This window comes from Pelodiscus sinensis, chromosome 16, assembly GCF_049634645.1.
Source record: "Pelodiscus sinensis isolate JC-2024 chromosome 16, ASM4963464v1, whole genome shotgun sequence".
Lineage (NCBI taxonomy): Eukaryota > Metazoa > Chordata > Testudines > Trionychidae > Pelodiscus > Pelodiscus sinensis.
Window position 1 is genome coordinate 21,333,746 of NC_134726.1, and position 16,085 is coordinate 21,349,830.

The 16,085-nt window shown below is 41.3% G+C and overlaps 1 protein-coding gene across 4 annotated transcripts in view; it reads left to right on the plus strand.

Moving 5' to 3' along the window:
* Window positions 1-16,085, plus strand: part of IQCK (IQ motif containing K) — a 124,506-nt gene that overhangs the window by 78,082 nt on the left and 30,339 nt on the right. For 3 of the 4 annotated variants that reach the window (XR_012896151.1, XM_075899410.1, XM_075899411.1), the window contains one exon: window positions 9,304-9,415. Coding sequence is in view for 3 of the 4 variants with exons in the window: in XM_075899410.1 (XP_075755525.1) it covers window positions 9,304-9,415 (112 nt within the window). In the remaining variant the exon portion in view is untranslated. Of the gene's footprint in view, window positions 1-9,303; window positions 9,416-12,818; window positions 15,094-16,085 lie in introns of those variants that run through there. The other variant, XM_075899412.1, reaches the window with a different exon arrangement.

Genomic DNA, 16,085 nt, shown 5'->3' on the forward strand with positions numbered 1-16,085 from the left:
GGGACACCTGGGGTACAATATGTACCAGTTCCGACTTACATACAAATTCAACTTAAGAACAAACCTACAGTCCCTATCTTGTATGTAACCCGGGGACTGCCTGTAGTTGAGTAGTGACTCAATTACCTGATAAGCCTAGGCTTATTAGGTAGTCGACTACTCAACTAGTTGCTTACATCCCAAGTACATGGATGAAAGCTCTTTTCAAAAAAATATAAATGGTGTGAATTGAATTGGAAACCGTTTTTGCTTAAATTGGCATTTCTGAATCTCCAGCTGCTGACCAGTATTCTCCTGAAAAATAACATAATTTGTGACACCAACAATTTAGAACCTTGATCAGAGAGTGCAAAGCAATCCCTTCTGTTCAATTATTGTGATGATGTATATTTAAATACATCTGCTCAAATAAGTTGGGGGTGGCTTAGTATCTTAAGCCTCAGGTTTAACGTATCTAGTTTCCATAGCACCATAGATTCAAAATCCAAGGGAGGTAGACCTATTCTGTCATTCTTTTAATGTAAAATTGAGTTTTATATGATTTGTTTTATGCTGGTCTTTCTGAGAGAGACATGAAAAACAGGTGCTAGCTACGCTACATTGGCCATTATACACCTCAGGACAATTTTTAATGAGCAGATATTTCTCTAGTGTCTTTGATCAAGAATGGTCTTACTTCCCCTATTATGCAGTGTTCTGTGCTCCAGTTGGTTTCTAACCCAGAGCTGAATGCATTTCTTTGTTGCTATGTGTAGATATGACCAAAAAGTTACTGTATTGAGAGTATTGGATGAGGTAGGATTGTAGTATCATGCCTACAATTTGTAAAATATTAAATGATTCCTTAGAACAGGGGTAGGGAAGGGCCAGGAGGCTGGATGCAGTCCCTGAGTTGCCTGGATCTGGCCTCCAGAGTTTAGGGCCTCCACCAGCATTGAGGAGCCCACGCTGGCTCTCTAGCCCCACCTCCCCGCAACCCCTGGCCCCCTGACTGACTTTTCTGTGGTTCAGCAGCCCCCGAACCAAAAAAGGTTCCCCATCCCTGCCTCAGAATCAAAGGCATTATACAAATATCAAATGCCATTATTTATTGCATATATATTCTAATTGTTTATACTCAAATTAAATAAAACATATAGATGAATTACCTTTAACTCTGACAAGTTGTTCTTATACTTCTGCTGTCATCGGTGATGTCTCTTTTCACAAGATACAACCACTGCCAAAAGGCTCCAAATAAACATGTGAGTCAGGGAATCAACCAAATATTTGCTGCATTTACAGTAAATGTAGATTCACTCTAAGAGGTCTGGGTTTTTTAAAAGAAAAGCTGCACTCTGACTTCAAAACCGGACTTATTCAATGCTTCACATCATTCAGTTGACTACACATTCATCCCCATGCCTTGATTAGCATCATACAAATTTGCCTGCTGGATGTTTTGCAAGTTATTGTCTAGTTAGAATTATATTTTGTTTATAAAGAGGGAGCTAATTTGCTGGTGTATTGCCAAAGGTATATTAAAATAATTTTCTGAATTATTAAAATGTTTATATACTTGGAATTGAATCCTTAACTGAAGTTTAGGTACATATATTCCTTTTTTCCCTCTCATTTCTATTTAAAATTGCTTTTTTCTATGAGCACATGTTTATTTTTGCTTTTAATATTGCTTTTAATATTGGACCCCTGAATATACAGAGCCTCTTTTACTATGCCTGACCATATCTCAAAGCTCTTATCTTTACTGGGGTTTGATTTTTCATTCTGTGGCTAACATTTTGTGTCTATCAGTCTAGGGAAGGATGTGTGAGATGTGCAGTTTTACTCCGATATCTGAATGTGTCATCTTCAGAAGATGACCAAATTCTATCAGTAAATTCTAAGGACTGGAAATCTCAATGGTCATTGATAAATCATGAGATCTCTCATATGGCAAATTAGCTCTTGTGTAGCTGTGAAGTGATGATGAGAACTGCAACAGCTGCAATGCTATAGAGCAAGTCATATTCCTAAATTCTTCTTCGAGCAATATTCCCGTTAGTGCTGCACTCTGGATACTGGTGACCCAAGATTTTTCTAGCAATGCCCTGCTGCGCATGTCCATGGTGCCTACTTATGTCTTTGGTGTCTATTAGGCACAGGCATAGCATGGCCCCCTCATTTCCTTCTCTACTGTCTTCAATGGCAGACAGAGCACTGTTGACTCAGCCTTTCTTCACCTAAAAAGCCAACAAAATGCGTTAATTTTCTTCAGTTTTCACCTTAATTCTAAGTTCTGACTCCTAGTCTACCTGTTTGCAAAAAAAAACCCCAAAAAACAAAACTAAACCTTTTTCGTCATTCTTCACCCCGTTTTCCTTATGCCTGGCTCCCTAGGCTTCAAACACTGTGGCTCCTGCCGTGAAGCCATGCCAGCCTCGGATGGTCACTCATGCTTCATGTTTAAGTTTCTTGGGGAGGCAGAAGTGTGCGCATTGCTCAAACCTAATGGCTAAAGCATAACGAGACCATGCCAACAGGCTGAAGACCTACTTATACGAGAAATCACTTCAGCCCCCATGTGACGAGTTGCCTTCCAGGAGGAAGGAATTAGACAAATCCAGAAGTAAGGACAAAATTCATCCCTCTACCTCGTATGACAAAAAAAAAGCAAAAACTTGGGTTTCCCTGGCGAAATCTCTGCCTCCAGCACTGAGCTCATCTAGAGTGAGCACAGGTGATAAGCCTGGTACCTCTGGTATGGCACTGCCTAAACTTTTGGTACCGTACAAGAGAGCTCATTCAGAACACAGACAGAAGGCACCAGCACTGACAGCACTGTTACAACCCCTTTCCATGGTGCTGACTAAACACCACAAGACCATACTGAAGCTGACACATCAGACCACATCAGATGCAGCATGTACTATATCAACTGGCAGGCTGGAGCCCAGTCCACTTTCCTGTGTATAGAAGCATTGAAACTATGGAACCAGTGCATTATGCATCACATCACCCCCATTGCCACCTGTCTCCCAGGGGTTCTCAGCATAATGTCAGACAGCCTCAGCCGCATCTTCTCCAATCATCATGAATGGGAGATAGGCTCTCGAGCTCTCCGGAAAGTATTTTTCAAATTGAGACAACCGGACATAGACCTGTTTGCAACTAGGGCTAACTGAAAGGGCCTCCTGGTCTGCTCCAAATCAGCCCTGAGGAAAGGATCCCTAGGATATGCTATCTTCCAGAAATGTGTCGCAACTCTCCTATATGTGTTCCCACCAATTCCCTTGATTCACAGAATAATCACAAAAATCAGACAAGACCCGGCTTGTGTGATTCTGGTTGCAACTGCATGGTCAAGGCAAACTTAGTTCCCTTAATTTCACAGGTTAGCAATAATGGATCCTCATATCTTTTCCCCGCACTGCGATCTCCTCACTCAATATTATGGCAGGGTTCTCCATCCCAATACAGTGAAATTCCACCTCCAAGTGTGGCTCCTTTTCATGTCTCCAAAATGCCAAAAATACCTGCTCAGAAAGAGTAAAACAAATACTAATAAACAGTAGAATAGAATCCAAGGAAAACCTGCCTGTACAAGTGGAGCAGATTCTTCCAAATGGGTCAAATGGAACCATCCCATGACACCCGACACCATGCCATCCCCATCATACTGGATTATCTATTGGAACTGAGGGAAACAGGGTTCTCGTTCAACACCATTAAGGTCCATGCAGCAGCGATAGCAGCCTTCCTCAGAACCAACAACGGCAACTCAATTTTCTCAGACCTGCTTACCAAATGCTTCCTTATGGGTCTCCAAAATACTTTTCCATTGGTATGGCCCCCCAGCTCCTACATGGGACCTAAATCACATCCTCAAAAGCTTAACTAGACCTCCCTTTAAGCCATTAGCAACCTGTTCTTCGTTACACCTCTCCATGAAAGTGGCCTTCTTGGTAGCCATAACTTCTAGCAGGAGAGTTAGTGGCACTAATGGCAAACCCATCATACACAATATTTACCAAGATTCTGGCCTGCATATTTATACCTGCCTCTGGAAATTTCCACTACATGCATCTGACGAAGTGGGTCTTTGCCCACAAAAGCTTATGCTCCAACACTTCTGTTAGTCTGTAAGGTGCCACAGGACTCCTCGCTGCTTTTGCAGATTCAGACTAACACAGCTACCCCTCTGATACTTGACAATATTTACCAAGGACAGAGTTACCTGTTGACCTCACCACAAATTCTTACCAAAGGTCCCATCGCCATTCCACATTAACGAACCTAAACACTTACCTGCATTCTGCCCTAAACTGCATGCTGATCCATCTCAGGTGGAATTACACACCTTGGATGTTTGAAGAGCACATGCCTTCTACCTAGATCGAGCAAAGCCATGGAGAAAATTAATGAGACTCTTAATCATTCGCTGAACAGTCCAAAGGTCAAGCAATCTCTTTACAGAAAATATCCAAATGAATCTCATCTTGCAGCCACACATGCTACACCAGTGGTTCCCAATCTTTTCAAGCATATGGGCTTCTTTTCAAGCTATTAAAATTGCATGGACTCCCTTCCCTGGGGAAAAAAGAGAAGAGGAAAAGAAAAAGAAAAGAGAAGTAAGGATTGGGCCCACCGTGGACCACAGGTTGGGAATCACTGTGCTATACCATTCACAAGAAACAACCACCACTGCTCACTCTACCAGAGTGGTGGCCTCCACAACAACCTTTCTAAAAAACATGCCTTTAGAAGACATTTGCAAGGCAGCCACTTGGTCATCGGACCACACCTTCGCAAAACACTATGCTCTCATCTCCATAATCACTCCATCCATGGTGGTCAAACAAGTGATACTATCCTCAATTTCAGGGGCAGGGCTCCAAACCCACCTCCACGATACAGACACTGCTCTGCAGTCACCTAGAGTGGTGCACCCATGGGGACACACATCTGACTGCACAGGTAAGTAACTCTTCTTTATTGACCATATTCAGCACTTAATTACACCCTATGCTACCCCTTGGTCCAAGTTCTGTGCCAGCCTACATTCTGTGCTCCTTCAGTGGGGTAGCACAAAGTATAAGCCATTACAGAATTAGGCCTTATGGACTTTACTCTGCCTTTTAGGCATTAGCCCACCAACAGCTACAGCATCTCAGGATAATTTCTGAGAGGCATTCTTCTTGCAGAACAGTGCCCCCATTGCTGTGCACTTTCAGAGGGTGATAGGATACAGCCAAATGTGCTCCTGCTCCTTTTCAACCTTATTTGCGAGTCTCTTTCCAGGCTCCAGTAGGGTGAACGGAGAGTAGTTCCAGCACTTTGATAGACACTTACAGGAGGGACAAAAGGAAAGGATCTCCTTGTGCACTCCCCTTCTCCTTTACATCCAGTTGGGGCTGTAAGGACCTGCTCTATGTTTAGATTTTTCTTCTTTAGCCATTAGCATCATTGTCTTTAATCTTAATATATAGAGATTGATGATAGTGCACCCATGACACCCAGCTAAACACATTTTAACATAGGTTCACTTCACTTATTCAACAAATTTGCAGTAAGAAGTTGCTGTCATTTCTTTGAAATAGAGAAAAACCTGTTCCTTTACCCTCTTCTCATTTTTATTTTCTCCTGCTATTCCTTCCTCCCACCCCTCAGCACATGGAAAAATTGATTCCATGCAACTACAGGTTGAACCTCTCTAGTCTGGCACCTCAGGACTTGACTGGTGCCGAACCAGAGAATTTGACGAACCACAGATCAATATTGTCTAGCATAGGGGTGGACAAGATATGGCACATGGGCCAGATCTGGCCTGCCAAACCAATGGATGTGGCCTATGGCCCACATGATCCAATGCACGGGCCACCCCGCCGGGACCCTCAGAAGCAAAGCAGACAGCTGCTTCAGAGCTGCCCCACAGCACTTTACATGGGTGGCTGCTCCTGTGGCTCTCTGCTCTGGGCCCTGGAGGAGGCTTTATGGAAACAGGCCAATGGAAGCTGAGAGATTTTGCTAGGGATGGGGGCAAAGCACGCGATTCCTGCCCCTCCCCACTCCCAGCACGTGGAGCAGAGAGCCACAGGGAGAAGTCAGCCATTTTGAGCAGATCTGGGGCTGTGGCAAGCAGGGGGCCTGCTTTGGTGTCATGCAGGGCTGCTGGTGGGAGCCACCTAGGTAAGGACCTCCCAGCCATAGCCTGTCTCTGGCCCGCCAGCCCCACCAGCCCCACCCTCCCCCAAATTACCTGCCCAAGGTCATCACCTCCTTCTGCCCCAGATCCCCATCCAAACCCTCTGCACCCATCTCCCCTCCTTTCTCAGGTCACAACTCCCTTCCAGACCCTGTAACATATCCTACACCCTCCCCCAGGCCAGAATCCTCTCCTGAACCCATATCCCCTTCTGGACCCTGCACCCCAACCATCTGTGCCAGGACACCCCCCTTTCACCCAAACTCCTTCTCAGACCCCACACCTCTCCTGCACCCCAGTCCCCTTCCCCGAGCTTCCTTCTGCACCCAACCTCCATACTAGACATGGCACCCCCTCCATAAACAAGTGCGTCTCTTGACCACTTACCAAAGTCTTGGAATGCCTCCCCATCAAAAATTATTGCCCACCCCTGGGCACCTCATTCCACGAGGAGTAACGGTAGTTCGAACTAGGAAGCCTAGTTCGAACTACCTAGTTCATGCCACGTGTAGCCACGCGGCACGGGGTTCGAACGAGCGGGGATTTAAAAATGGTGGCGCCCCGCTTATGCAAATGAAGCCCGGGAAATTCAAATCCCGGGCTTCATTTGCAATTGCGGTATGCCTACATTACCCCGCTAGTTCGAACTAGCGGGGTAGTGTAGACATACCCTCACAGATTTGTCAGACTGCTCTGTTTATTAGCAAAGCCGCTCTGCTAAATGCACCGAGAAAATGTGTGCGCCATACAAGGTTCAAACCCCTTGATTTATACAGTCAAAAGAAAGCCAAAATTAACAGGATTAAAAGAGGGGCAAAACTTCACATGATTACTGTGAGGCTAGTCAAGTATCTTCATTTCCACATCAAGCGCACAGCAATCTCCTGTCCATAGCTCCTTGGTTATCTCAATTGCTTTCTCCCTAACACCTAGTTTTCCTTTTCCTATTAACTCAGGCCCACCTCGCTAGCACTCTGATCTGCATACCTACAAACAACATTAATGTACTTTTCTTCTTCCTATTCAGAGACAAACAGTATTCCTTCAACTTATTCAATTATTACAGCATAATTCATCTTTCTCTTATAGTATAATTCTTTCTACTTTCACAGGTGGCTGTAAACAAACTTTATGGGACTGCAGAAAACTTGGCCACACCCATGATAAGTGGACATTTGGCTAAATAAAATTTTGCCCTATCAGAGAGTGCCAGACTAGAGGGGTTCAACCTGTAATTAAGTGAAACTGATATAGTAAAACTTATATACAAGAGCATTAGAGAAGCACAATACATCTGTTGTGATTTAGGAGACCATCTAGTGTATTGGCTTGTCCTGTGTAACCTACCTTTGGAAGGAATTGCTAATGAGGCTCATAGAAATGAGTTTTGAATTTTGCAACCATGAAAACACAGTTTTGTCTATTTTTTTTTACTTAAAGTGTTCATATTAAAGAGTAGCAAACACTACACTGAGTGTTGTAGAGCTAGTTTATGGGAGCAAAAGTAATGTAGTATTGTATGAAATATATGTCAGGTCACTGAATACAATTCTTCACTGTCAGCATTCATTTTGTAACCTTGCATTACATTACACAGTGTAAAAAGTGCCTTCCTCTGAAATAGATTCAAAACTACTCCAGGGTTTTAGCTATTATAGGTAGCTTTCTTGGTTGCAAGGCACAGGAAATATATTCTTGGTGGAAAGAATATTTTTTGCTAAATTACATTCATGGTCTCCCTTAAAATTTTTGAAACTAATGGAGATAGTCATGCTCTCAAGATCTGTCAGAAAAGAAAAAAGAGGAAGATTAGAAATATAGCAGACTATTACCGCATAGATTAATATTAATTACAATATTATCTAAAATTAAATGTGGAGGCTTTCCGGGAACTGAATTTGTGGGTATATTGGAAACAAGAATATATTGAGGACACCACCATTGAGAAAGGAAAAAAGGTTTGTTAATATTGGTTGTTAGCAGCTATTAACTTTGTAGGACCCTAAATCACAATGCAATTTGTTGTACCTAGAGCTTATAAAAAAAACAGAATCTGCTTTTTGATAACTATCATAATTCATGTACCACAAGATAGAGGTTTAGCTACACTGGAGAAATCTGCTTAATTGTCTTTGGCCAGCCTGATAAAAACGGTTTATGGCCTATTCCTGCGTCCACTGAAGTAAGTAGGGCTATGGGTCTATCCTCAGAGTTTCTGAAATTCTCTGAGAGTTGCTCTAGCATTGGAGTTAAGAATTGTGGGAATGCTAGGATAGACCAGCTGCTGGCATGTTATCACTAGCTTATCTTACACTACTTTCAGCAGGTAAGAATGACACAATAATAAAAAGTGAGGTGTGTCAAGCACTTCTACCAAATGGGAGCTGCACCACTGCTAGACCAATGGTTAGAGCATTTCAGAAAATCTTAAATATATATGTCGTCTGGGAATGTTGTCATTGTCTTCAATAGCAGCAGGCCATCATATGGATGATTGACAAAGAATAGATGTCATGAATGCATGTCAGTTACGCTAAATAATGGATTAATGGCATTCCTTTTTGTGAAAGACTATTTAAATTGTAAGGGTAGGAGGGATTTGTCTGCAAGCCTTTTTGCAGTTGTTAGCAGGTGGGAATCGGTTTGCTAGCATTAATTTCCTGCTGTATGGCTCTTTGTTTGCTTCATGTTCCTCCCCTGTGCTATTATGGATACTTAGTGGGTTGGTAAAGGCATTAAAGCTTTTAAGTACAGGGTTTAATTTTTTAAACAGTTCAGGAAATATGTAACTATCTTCCATCACATAGAATTCAGAGGATTCCCTGCTATTCATAACTGACATATTTCTGTTTCAATTGGATAGATCAATTATGTGTATTTTGCTCCTCTATAGACTGAATTTTTTAAACCTTCAGGGCTAGATTGTGCTTTTAAGTCTAGCCTGTACAATTAGCAACCTATGGAAAGAATTGTGTCTCTGAAAGTCATTCTTTCTGTTTTTCTTGAAGCCATATAAGTTACCTTCTTTATTTACATAGATTTGTTATATAAAACATTAATAATTCATTTAGTATGGACACAGGTACATGTCTTTCATGAGCATGTTTTTCCTTTCCCAGGTCCGCTGTGACACTGAGGTGCAAGAACTGCGGCAATGGCAAAAGCAATTGAGAGAGGACAAAAACATTACTAAAAGAGTACAAGAGTTCTGGACTAAACAAGAAAACAAAGGTAAGTTGTCCAGACTAGGGATTAAAGACTTAAAATGTTTAACATTTAGGGTGTATTTACACAACACCCTAAACTCGAAATAAGATACACAATTTGCTCTATGCAAACTGCGTATCTTATTTTGAATCTATTTCATAATAGGCTATTTTGAAATTTGGTGTGTCTACACAGCACCAAATTTCAAAATAATGTGCTATTTTGAACCATTCCTTATTCCTCGTGCAATGAGGTTTACCGGGATGGTGAAATAGTGCCCCCTTTATTTCAAAAAATATTTCAAAATAAGAGGCGGCTTGTGTAGATGTGGGGTAGCTGTTTCAGGATACCAGAGATATCCTGAAATAGCCATGCAGTGTAGATGTACCCTTAAATTACAAGCTGTACTGATGTATATAACCCCAAATACAAATGACAATCTAGGCCAGACATATATTTTACTGAAGGACTTTAGTGCGCCTTCAGAATTCCTGGTTGCATTTGTAACTTCAAATGCTACTGCAAAATACAGAATTGGGACAAGATCCTCAGCTGGTGCAACTTGTCATAGTTCCATTGATTTCAATGACAAATGACACCAGCTGAGGATACAACTTAGTATCTCTTAGGCCCACGGGTCTCAGACCTCTCTGCTAAATACCACCAATCTACATTAAATACTGATGTTGCTTGCTTCTAGCAGGGTTCTAACATGGTTTTCCTGAGCTGGAGAACTTTTCTCTCTGAGAACTGTTATACTCATGTATGTTATTCAAACTTTACTTTTTATGCAGTGTAGTTATTTGTAGTAGAAATTGGCTGGCACAGTTCTCAAGAACAGAACAGGATTTTTTCCCCAGGGAAATCAGGTTAGAATGTTGCTAGTAATAACTGTATAGCTGTTGGATCCCACCATGCACATGGCTTTACAGCTAGAGTCAAACTCTACCTTTGCTCTGTCTGCATAAGTGTGAGCACATGCATATAAATTAGAGGGAGATTAGCTGTGAGAGAGAGAGGTGTGATAGCTCTTTTCCATCTCTCTACTAATATAGAATGGTGCCTTGCAATACACCTCCAGTGTCTTGTCAAATCTAGTTGTAAATTCTGTTTGACTCAGGAAGCCAGATTCAGAAGTGGCATATAAAAATAACACATTGGTAAGTGGGTGCAAATGTAAAGGAATCTAAGTTGGTTTGATTCGCATGTTGAATGTGCAAGAAAATGTTATACCTTTTAAGTTTAGATTCACTTAGGGTTTGATTCTTATGTCATTGTGACTTACTCTACCCTTCTGTAATTCCATAGACTTTGTAGTTACTCCAGATTTCCATTGGAGTGAATGAGATCAAATAATGTTCTTTGTTCCACTGACCTCATTTTGACACTATTCTGAATTTATCTCTTTATGTTTAGATCAATCAAATTATAGCAAAATAATTAACTCCTTATACAGTACATATGAAATCAGTCTAGATCATCATGATCCCTGTGATCTATCAATAGATACTTTAGAACTGTTCAGTTAGGATTTGTCTACATTGTGCCATTGTACCAGCACTCTAACGTGTTGTGTTCTAACTGCCCCACAGCATCCCTGCTTGTGTGAACTGAAAAAGACCTAGTTCATATTGCTGTAGTTCTGTTTTCAGTCATATCAGCAGGGATGCTCTGGGGCAGTTAGGGCACAACTAAGTGTGATCACTGGGTAATGATCAATGGCTCGATATCTGGCTGGGAGTTGGCCTCAAGCAGAGTGCCCCAAAGGTCGGTACTGGGGCTGGTTTTGTTCAACATCTTTATTAATGACTTGGATGAGGAGATGGATTGCACCCTCAGCAAGTTCGCAGATGACAATAAGATAGGGTGAGTGGTAGATACATTGGAGGGTAGGGATAGGGTCCAGAGTGACCAAGACAAATTGGAGGTTTGGGCTAAAAGAAATCTGATGAGGTTCAACAAGGATAAGTGCAGAGTCTTGCACTTGAGATGGAAGAATCCCAAGCACTGTTACAGGCTGGGGATCGACTGGCTAAGTAGCAGTTCGTCAGAAAAAGATCTGGGGATTACAGTGGATTTGAAGCTGGATATGAGTCAACAGTGTGCTCTTGTAGCCAAGAAGGCTAATGGCATATTAGGGTGTATTAGGAGGAGCATTGCCAGCAGAACTAGAGAAGTGATTATTCCCCTTTATTTGGCACTGGTGGAGTCACATCTGCATCCAGTTTTGGGTCCCCCATTACAGAAAGGATGTGGATGCTTCAGAGGAAGTCCTAGCGGAAGGCAATCAGAATGATTAGAGGTCTGGAGCACTTGACTTACGAGGAGAGGCTGAGGTATTTAGGCTTATTTAGTCTACAGAAGAGAAGAATGAGGGGGGATTTGATATCGGCCTTCAACTATCTTAAGGGGAGTTCCAAAGAGGATTGAGAGAAGCTATACTGAGCAGTGAGAGATGACAAAAAGAGGAGCAATGGTCTCACATTGCAGTGGGGTAGGTCTAGGTTGGATATTAGGAAAAACTATTTCACTAGAAGGGTGGTGAAGCACTTGAATGGATTACCAGATGAGGTGGTGGGATCTTCATCCCTAGCAGTTTTTAAGTCCCTGCTTGATAAAGCCCTGGCTAGGATGATTTAGTTGCATATATTGGTCCTGCTTTGGGCAGGGGATTGGACTCCATGACCTCCTGAAGTCTCTTCCAACGCTGTGATTCTATGGTGTACATAGGGCAGTTAAAGTGCAACATGTTAGAGCGCTCCTATAATTGACACCTCTCTCTCTATCTGGACTTCAGGGACATGTAGACAAGTGACAGTGAAAAAATGTGTTGGGCTGTTTTTTGGTTAATTTAACTTTACTCACTTGAATTCATGGAATAAGCTTACATAGAGTTCAAATTACCACAAGGAGTGATCGAAATAGTTAGAAATTCTGAACACAGGTTTCCCCTGATAAATTCAGATAACTATGTTAAAATGGAGGATTTTGAATAATCTATTTCATAATTAGTAATGTGGAAAAAAGTTCTGTTAATTAAGTAGACTATATCATACCAGAAAACACAATGAGTTTTGGAATAAAAAGCTTGTTATTCTCAAGCACTATCCTGCATTAGATATGACATTTTAAAATGTCTGAATTTAATAATTGTATTAAATTTAGATACATACAATTTAGATTCTGCCTATATAAATGATTAACCACATGCAATTCCTACAATAACCGATATTATCAAAGACCTTCTATGACTATTGCTAATTCCAAAACAGTTCTGTTCCCATAATAAAAAAATGCTATTCTATGAAGTTGTTTAATTATAAAATAATCTGTGCTTTGTAAATGGAATTTATAACAACCAAGTCATTAAGGTGCTGCAATTATTTTTTCACTGATGTTTATTCAGTATCCTATTTGCATCCCTCAGGCTATGTCTAGACTGCAGGCTTCTTTCAGAAGAAGATTTTCCAGAAGAACACATCCATATGTAGAAAGAGGTTTATCGCTGTCAGAAAAACCTGTGCGTTCTTTCGACTTTCTGTTGAAAGAACGCAATTGCAGTGTGGACATAAGTGTCGGGGTTTTTTTCAGAAAAACATCAGTTTTTTTCAGAAAAACTCTGCAGTGTAGACATACCCTCAGTCACAAGCTTACTATCTATATCATGAAAATTCTTTGGTTTTTGTCTTGTGTTTGCCACCTATGCCCTGAGATTTTCACCTGTTTGTATCTTAATATCTTACCATGGGAACTGTGGCTTGAAGATAAACACTCAGCTGTAAATGCCCATTACTAATGATTATCATTGTGATCATATAGTTGTCATAAGACCTTTGATTCCAACTTTGCACAGTTTCATTGTTTTCCTTATTTATTTTCTTTGAATAATGCCCACAATGTAATAGGCATTCAGGCCCTGATCATGAAAGATTTTTCCAAAGTTGGACCTCTGACTTGGGTTGAACCGCACTGATTTCAGAGGAGCTTCATGTGAGTTCCTCTCTGGGGTTCATTGCCGTCTTTATGCATTTATTGCTTAATATTAAAGTGATTGCATATATTGAAGAGTTCCTCATCTAACTGTAAGTTAGGTTCCCTAAACTCTCCCTTCTCTGTCTGCCAAAGGCTATTGAGGGTGTAATAGAGCTTCTTCATTTTCCTAAAAATGTGTGAATGTACAGAATTGCTTTCTATTTTTAGCTACATATGTGCATGCCTTGCATGGTAGTTACAGTCAAGGTGACATTGTAATTATAGTTTTATAGTGAAGCGTTCTGATAATGTATGTTAAACACCTGCTAGTACTTCAGTCAGAACTGGAATAGACTACCAATAAAAGGCAATCAATGAGTAACAAATGATTTTTTCCACTAGATTCATTTTAACACATACATAGCTATATGCATACAATATGATTGTGTGTATAAATATCTTAATAAATAGTGCCATTGTAATTAGATTTCATCTTCCTTGTGAAAATAGAAACATATGAACTCATTTTATGCAACAACCATGCAACCAATTCTACCCAAGTGTTTTGTGTGAGGGTATTTTCAGCTGTTGTATTGGATTTGTGGTGTAATACAGGGTTTCTCACATTACAGTAAGTCAAATTCTTCTAAGACAGCTACAGTATTAAATTGCCATAGCTGCATCCATCCATCGGTTTGTTTGCTGATTCATTCACTCTGAATGATATATTTTAAAACCTTGTAATAATAATTGTGAAAAAATATTGAACAAAGTCCAGCCTGCAGAAGGTTGGTAGCATATTGTTTATTGTAACAAAATGCGCTAATTTGTAAACTCACTTTGCATCTAGAAGCTGTATTTTTGGTTTGGTGATAATCATCCTAACACTAGGGATGTGAAGGACTAGTCGACTATCTGATAAGCAAATGCTTATCGGATAGTCGACTGGATAGTCAACTACTCTTTTCCCCACCCTTGCTGCCTCTATCATATAGAGGCAGCAAGGGGGAGAAGAAGGGGGTACTTCAAAGTGGCAGTGCTGCACGGAGCCCAGGGTCAGCTTCTCCATGCAGCGCTGCCACTTTGAATGCCACAGGGAGCCCAGCTTTAGGCTCCCTAGGGCTGTTGCTACACTTCAAAGGCGGAGGCGCCCTATTGACTAATCGAGTAGTCGATGCAAAAATGCACTCAGGGTATGTATAGCATGTGTGTAAGTCCCATTGAATTCAAAACAGAACTTTGGTAGAACTTAAGTGATGTGTAGGCTTTGTGTCACCCCACTGTATAGAAGGCAAATGTTGCATTTTATAAATGAGGCTCCATTTTTAACATTGAGGCAAAATGGGATTGTAATTTGTAGCTGGATATGTCAGGACTTGTTTCTGGTGTCTCTTCCCCCAGTTATCTGTCACTCTGATTCCTGTCATGTATTCAGTAATAAAACACATATATTGGAATATATTTTCATTGTAGTGCTTGAAGACCTAAATTCACAGCACTTGGTAGCATCAAGAATTTTCACTTAAAGGCTATGTCTAAACTACATCCCTCTTTCAAAGAGGGATGTAAATTAGGCAGATCGAACGTGCAAATGAAGCGAAGATTTAAATATCCTGTGCTTCATTTGCATAATTGCGTCACAAAATTGAAAGTGAAACCACCATCTAGACGCGGTTCTTTCGAAAAAAAAAACCTTTTTCAAAAGATCTTGTACTCAGAGGCGGCTTTTTAAAGGGGCAGCCGAGGAGCCCGGGGTCACCTGGGAACTGCCCAGCTGACCCTGGGTTCTGGGGAAATGCCTTGCAGAGCCCAGGATCAGCTGGGGAGTCCCCAGCTGACCCTGGGCTCCATGGCTGCCCCTTTAATATGCCACTTTGGGTTTGGGATTTCAAAGTGGCAGCGCCACACAGCTGGGCAGTGCTGCCACTTTGAAGTACCCCTTCTCCCTCCCCTTTGCTGCCTATACCTGATAGACTAGTTCACTAGTTGACTGACTATCTGATACGCATTTGCTTATCAGATAGACGACTTGTCGACTAGTCTTTATCTTCCCTTCTGGGGATCAGCTGGAGTGCCCAAGGCGTTACTAAGGAGGATTTCCAAGGGGCAGCGCAATGTGGAACCTGGGATCAGCACTCTAGTTGGGCACTCTAGTTGATCCTGGGTTCTGTATTGCGTTGCCCCTTTTATGCGCCACCGCGGCGCTTCAAAAGGGCAGCACTGCATGGAGCCTGGGGTCAGCTGGGGACTCTAGTTGATCCCAGGCTCCATGCAGCACTGCCCCATTGAAACGCCGTGGCAGCATTTCAAAGGGGAGGTGCACGTGATTAATCATGATTAAATTTTTTAATCGCTTGGCAGCCCTAGTAAATACTTAACTGGACAATCTAGGAGACAGGCTCACAACTACAATTAACAAAAACAATGTGAAATGGCAAGCAATGCAGCAGTTTTACACCTCTCCACAAAACACAGGAATTAATTGTAAACAACAGTATCAGTACATTGCATTTACAATGAAAGACACGTTTCAGGCTAAGGTGAGTCAATGGACGTTCACTATTTTTTCTTCCATGGTATAAGTAGAATTTATTGAAAAAATTGGGATGAAAATCACAGAGGCTGGAAAGCATTAAATAAGAGATATCTTAACAACTAAACATCTTTCAGTAAAATTTTCAGTAGAATTTTACAAAATGTTTCTGATATGAATTCTTTCAAA